General features: G+C 42.8%; 1 protein-coding gene across 1 annotated transcript in view; it reads left to right on the plus strand.

Moving 5' to 3' along the window:
- Window positions 1–3,488: 3,488 nt before the first annotated feature.
- LOC308308877 (uncharacterized protein) overlaps window positions 3,489–6,552 on the plus strand; it is a gene marked incomplete at both ends in the record, with an annotated part of 169,778 nt that continues 166,714 nt past the window's right edge. The window contains one exon of the mRNA XM_080754334.1: window positions 3,489–3,579. Within this exon, the coding sequence (XP_080610460.1) occupies window positions 3,489–3,579 (91 nt within the window). The remainder of the gene's footprint in view (window positions 3,580–6,552) is intronic.

Raw genomic sequence — 6,552 nt, forward strand, 5'->3', positions numbered from 1 at the left:
GGCGGCCATTGCCATTGCTAGGTCTTGGATGCATCAAGATCAGTCTGTACTAGTTCTACTTGTTGAGCAAGCAACGATACTTTTACTTCAATTGCTCTAGGCTTTGATTGCATTTCAATAAAACCATATTTGATCAACATAACGATCACACACATTTTACTGTTTATAGGGAATGTTATATTATTATAAACCGATCTTTATTTCCAAAGCAATGGATGAATGTGATGGCTGTTCTGATCTGCTTGTGCTCTTTGTGCGCTCATGCATGGACAGCCGAAGTCGTGATTTTAGCGTGATATCTTTTTATTGGGAGACAATAATGACCACCAGCAAATGAAAGCAGACATTCCAGTGAATATGAACACGTTTAAATTTATTTTTTTTGATGAAAATTGACCGAGTAATGGCCGGGTCAAATTGCAAGTGGCCTTGGCAGTGGCCCAATAACTGGCTGTAGGCACGCTATGTGGTGTAAAGTAATTAAGTATATTTACTTAAAGGGGGCGTGACACCGGCCGAAATTTAACATTATGATACAGTAAGTCACGTGGTGTTTCTTCAAACAGTCTGAAAAGGAGGCGGGGCAGTATCAGTTAGTAGTGAATGTATACTTTGTCCGTCGTGCGGTGCCGCGCAATGTATACTTCGTCCGTTGTGCGGTGCCTCGCAATGTATACTTCGTCCGTCGTGCGGTGCCGCGCACAACGTGATGCCTTGTTGTTCGCGTGTAGCCCGGCTAACGCTGCAGGCTGCGGCTTTGCGAGAGCTATTGTGTGTGTACACTACACACACACACACACACACACATGCGCGAAAGCACACACACACACACACAGGCTACACACACACAGAGTGTATGAGCCACAGACCTCCTCTGCGGAGGAGGAGGAGGAGATCGCTGTTCCCTCGTTCTACGCTTGCTCCGGTGTCCCGGGTGCTCCAGGTTAGGGTAAGAGACAGCAGGGTATGGCCGACAAAACCGTCTCATAGAGCGGGAGAAGCGTGTTGACCCTCGTACACCTTTTTTGACACCTTTTTTGAAGAAGACATGTACTTTTTTATCGGTCTAACCATTGATTTTATAGCGAATGCTATATCATTTTTACCCCTAGAACTGATAGTTTTAAAGTTGGTTTAGAAAGTCGGAAACACACCTCGGACAGCTTTTTTTGGGGCAGTTTCAAAAGATAATGATATGTATACTCGACTCCGCGAGTCTCCGCCCCTCCCCCCATATTAGCCCAATCAAATTAATGTATTGCCGTTACTGTACAGAAAGTACTACTTTCAGTACAGTAACTACAATAAATTAATTTGATTGGGTAATTTAACATGGGGGTACATGACATCATTAAAAAAAATTGGCTAATTTGATAGCCATAATTAGCTGTTTTGGCCGTGTCACGCCCACTTTAAGTACTGTACTTAAGTACACTTTTGAGTTATATGTACTTTGCCAATATTTTTACTTCTTCTCCACTACATCTCTGATCCAAATATTTTAACATTTTAGGCCTACTGTTTTCTGTTTATAGGGAATGTTATATTATTATAAACCGATCTTTATTTCCAAAGCAATGGATGAATGTGATGGCTGTTCTGATCTGCTTGTGCTCTTTCTGCGCTCATGCATGGACAGCCGAAGTCGCGATTTTAGCGTGATATCTTTTTATTGGGAGACAATAATGAGCACCAGCAAATGAAAGCAGACATTCCAGTGAATATGGACACGTTTAAATTTTATTTTTTTGATGAAAATTGACCGAGTAATGGCCGAGTCAAATTGCAAGTGGTCTTGGCAGTGGCCCAATAACTGGCTGTGTAAAGTAATTAAGTATATTTACTTAAGTACTGTACTTAAGTAGGCCTACACTTTTGAGTTATTGTAGGCCTACTTTGCCAATATTTTTTACTTCTTCTCCACTACATCTCTGATCCAAATATTGTAGGCCTGCATTTACTCCACTGCATTTATTTCAAAACTTTAGTTAGTAATGCTAGGCCTACTATACTTTTGATTATTATTACAAAACATCATTAACCACTTCAGAATATACATATATTTTGACCATTTGAAAATAGCCGATCTACAAGCTTACAATGTTAGATCCATGCTATTTTCAAAAGATGCTTTGATAACTTGAAAGGGACATTCTGCACAATGAGTAGGCCTACTTTTACTGTTGGTACTTTAAGTAGGCCTACATTGTTATACCATTACCAATACTTTTATACTTTTACTCATGTAAATTTTGAATAGGCCTACTGGACTTCGACTTGTAATAGAGTACACTTGCATTGACCAATCCATCTTATCTACAACCAGCGAACAATGCTGTTCTCCGGTCATCGCTTCCTTTTATCCAAGAGTCTCACAAGAAAGATAGCAACGAACATGGCGGGCGGAAGTGGCCGATTTTTGCAAGGCCCACGCCCAGTCCTCAAACCCTATAGGCTGTTTCTTACCAAAAGTTAAAGTAGGCCTACTCATGCATCGAGTAAAAATCTTTTGAAAATAGAAGATCTACAAACTCGTAGATCAGCTATTTTCAAATGGTTAAGTGGGTAAATGTTTTGTAATAATAAGCTAATCAATCTACAACATATAGGCCTACTGTAACTGAAGATTTGAAATAGGCCTAATTGTAGTGGAGTAAATAATATTTCCCTCTGAGATGTAGGCCAGAGTAGAAGTAAAAGTACTGAAAAATGGATATAGGCCTACTCCAGAAGCTAAAGTACAAGAAATACCTCATAAATGGGGGAGGAGAGAGAGAGAGAGAGAGAGAGAGAGAGAGAGAGAGAGAGAGGGAGAGGGAGAGGGAGAGGGAGCGAGCGAGCGCGAGAGAGAGAGAGAGAGAGAGAGAGAGAGAGAGAGAGAGAGCGCTACGGTACAGGGCTGCATGACTTCGTGGCAGACAGACAGTGTGCGCGCCGCTCCGCTCCGAGGAGGAGAGATGTGCGCGGAACAGCAACGCACCGGCACAGCAGCGCGCTGATCATTGTCTGCGTCTCCGCCGTGCATGCATGCCGTGCGCTCAGAGCCGCTCTGTGACCGAGAGAGAGAGAGAGAAAGAGAGACACCAAAAAAGGCTATAGCTGGCAAGAGAGAGGAAGCGGAGTATATCTGGAAGAATGTCTGTCACTTGGATTTTCCCTCCGTGGGCGCGTGTGCCCTAATTTATCTTTGATCAAATTCCATCCATCCATCTCCATCTTCAACCGCTTATCAGGAATCGGGTCGCGGGGGTAACAGTTCCCATCGGACTATAACATCGGACAGGACGGGATTTCTGCGTGTTCTTCTTTCCCCTCCCCTCTTACGTTTCTTTCTGCCGTGTACAGTAGCCTACATACCTACACACACCGCCTGGCAGAATGGGAGTGTGTGTGTCAGTGAGTGAGTGAGTGAGTGAGTGAGTGAGTTGAGTCCCAATCGTCAGACCCACCACCACATCCCCCCCTTCCCTTCGCATCCCCACGCGAGGATGCAGCTGCGAGGAGTCGCGTGGGCGCTCACCGGAGCGGCGCTGTGCTGCCTGCTCATCGTGCTCATTCACTCCCGTCTGCTCAAAGAAGGTAATGTTCCCTGCACAATATGCGTCAAGCTGTTGATGGGGAGGTTGTTGTTGTTGTTGTTGTTGTTGTTGTTGTCGTCATTGTTATTATTATTATAAGCCTATCATCAGTCCTCATGAGATCAAATGTTGATCAAGTTTAAGTCCAAGACTAGGCTATATAAATGGGTCTAATTGGCTCAATTTGTACACTTTCACCTGGAGTAAAGGCTTTTACGGTAGGCCGCTGTGTCACCTGTAGGCCATAGGACTTTAATTGTGATATCTAATATAGGCATATATATGTGTGTGTGTGTGTGTGTGTGTGTGTGTGTGTGTGTGTGTGTGTGTGTGCGTGTGTGTGTGTGTGTGTGTGTGTGTATAGGCCTACACACACATTATATTAGGGATGGGATGATAAGCGATATTATCGTTTATCGTGATAAAAAACACTAACGATAATCGTATCGTGGAGATTTAATTTATCGTGATATCGTCCTCTGTCATGCACTGGGATCAAATCACCTTTTATTTGCCAAGCCACAAAAACCCTCTAATTGGTAAAAGGTACTTATAATATACGTACTTGATACAGTCTTTTTTTCACTCTCTATCAACTGTCTTTGCCAAAAAATAGCCGATCTACAAGCTCACAACGTGTCGCGTTGCGACGCGTTGTGAGCTTGTAGATCATACATTTTTTGGCAAATGTTCTGCCCCAGCATAATGGATTTTGATTATCGCGATAATATTGTGAATCGCGATTTCTTTTTTCACAATAATCGTGATATCGTCGTATGATATCGTCCCATCCCTATATTATATACTGTGTGTGTGTGTGTGTGTGTGTGTGTGTGTGTGTGTGTGTGTGTGTGTGTGCGTGCGTGCGTGCGTGCGTGCACACACTCTATCTATCTATCTATCTATCTATATATATATATATATATATATATAATGCAGAGCTTAAGCACAGGCAGAACCAAACCACAGTTGCAATTGTTTTGGCCTCCACGACAAAGGTCCCCATTGAGCTGTAATCTCAGCATCTGCTGATGTGTTTTCCTTCAATCACACTGACTGACCATGCCTCTATCAGAAGCACATCAACAAGTCATTCCTCCCCTGTGAGGCTTATACTGATCCATTTCTGTGTGATTTGCGCATGACTGGTCTAAAATATTGCATTGGTAACACACACACACACACGCACGCACACACGCGCAGGCACACGCACCCCACAAAATACAGCAGGCCCACTTCCTAGAATCCCAAATAGTAGAAGCCATGCTCTTTTTAGTAGAGGTTTTCAATAGATGGCACTAGAGCCTAACATTGAGGTCAAGCACTTATAATAGTGTGGGTCCATTTAAAGCCCACCTCCATATCTTCCACACCTCATGTTCTCAAGCATGTACAGACCCCCAAACCCCCGGGTTAAACATTCACAGAACCTGCAGGGCTGATTCTTTGTACAGCGTTTAATGTTCTCTCCCATCACGCTGGCACTTGCTGCCTGCGTGTGTGACTGAATGGCATATCAGCCCCGCAGCGCGGGACTCGTGTGGCTGTTGCTGATGCTATGGAGGGGTAATTAATTGATTTTTCATCTTTGCTGACAACCCCAGAATGGCCATTAACGACGTGTAATTTGATGACTCCCGCAGTCATCGGAAAGCAAAAACGTCCATCCATCAAAAGAAAAGAACTTACGACGTTCACCTCTCGTCGTTATGCGCTGTCAATACCCCCCCCCCCCCCCCCCCACAGATCGTACAAACGCAAATTCCAATATCATATACGTCCCCCTGTGTAGACTGGAGGGAGATCTGAGAGGCTGTGCGTTCCGCAGCGGGCGATGCAGGCGAAGCATCCTTGTGAAAGTCAAACGATTGAACCCTGAGCCATTCGATAGGATGTTTGTATTCGTGATGCATCCCAATGGGGCCCGACATACAGAAACAGATCTGTGTGTGTGTGTGTGTGTGTGTGTGTGTGTGTGTGTGTGTGTGTGTGTGTGTGTGTGTGTGTGTGTGTGTGTGTGTGTGTGTGTTTGTGTGTGTGTGTGTGTGCGCGCGTGTGTGTGTATGTGTTAGTGCAGTGGTTCTCAAAGTGCATTCCAGGGACCCCCAGGGTTTGCTGTTTAACCACTTATACATTGGCTATTTGAAAATAGCTGATGTACATGCTTATAGCTCGGCCATTTTCAATGATTTAAAACCAAAAATCTAAACAACTGGGAACATTTTAAAAACACAAATCTTGCACAGGGGCCCCAGGCACAAACTATTTTGAAAATTAGTGTTTCCTTGAGATGAATATGCATTTGAGAACTACTGGCTTAGTAGAGTGTAGTTATCTTATACAAAAGTAGTACTTTTGACTCGATGTGTGTGCACCTGTTGCTGTGCCTACTGCATGTGTCTACCCCCCAAGAGCAACATTAACATACAACAGTATATTTCTAAATGAATAACTAGTCCAACATACATTTATTTAGTTTTCTTTTTGTTTTACACAAATTAGTTTTGGTCGCTTAACATGCAGTGCAAGAATGAATTGTCTTGAATATTAATGCAGTTTGCTTAAAGGAATTGTTCACCCAAGAAATGTCTGTATTGCTGTTATTCTGATGATGTCTTGAACAAGAGCAGATATTTTGTTTGTAAAACGTTCCTTAACGGTGAATGAAGAATCAAACAATCAAAAACAATCAAAAATCCAAAAGTCCGAATTGTCTTTTGACAAGCTTTTTATTCACTTCTGGTTGAAACCATGAGATGCATGAGCGAAGAACCTTAGCTTTATTTTTTTAGTTTTCTTTTTTCTTTTTTATAAAAATAAATAAAAATCAAAATGTTATATTTGGAAAGGTAAACGCTGCGGCTCTATAGAATACACGCTGGACTAACACTGTGGGTGTTACTTTGGAGATTCGAACCGGATGTTTGATATCGTTTTGCTGTTGTTAATCTTTGGACTCTGTTTTACTTCAATT

Source organism: Nannobrachium achirus, assembly GCF_963921795.1.
Source record: "Nannobrachium achirus genome assembly, chromosome: 23".
In the NCBI taxonomy this organism is placed as follows: domain Eukaryota; kingdom Metazoa; phylum Chordata; class Actinopteri; order Myctophiformes; family Myctophidae; genus Nannobrachium; species Nannobrachium achirus.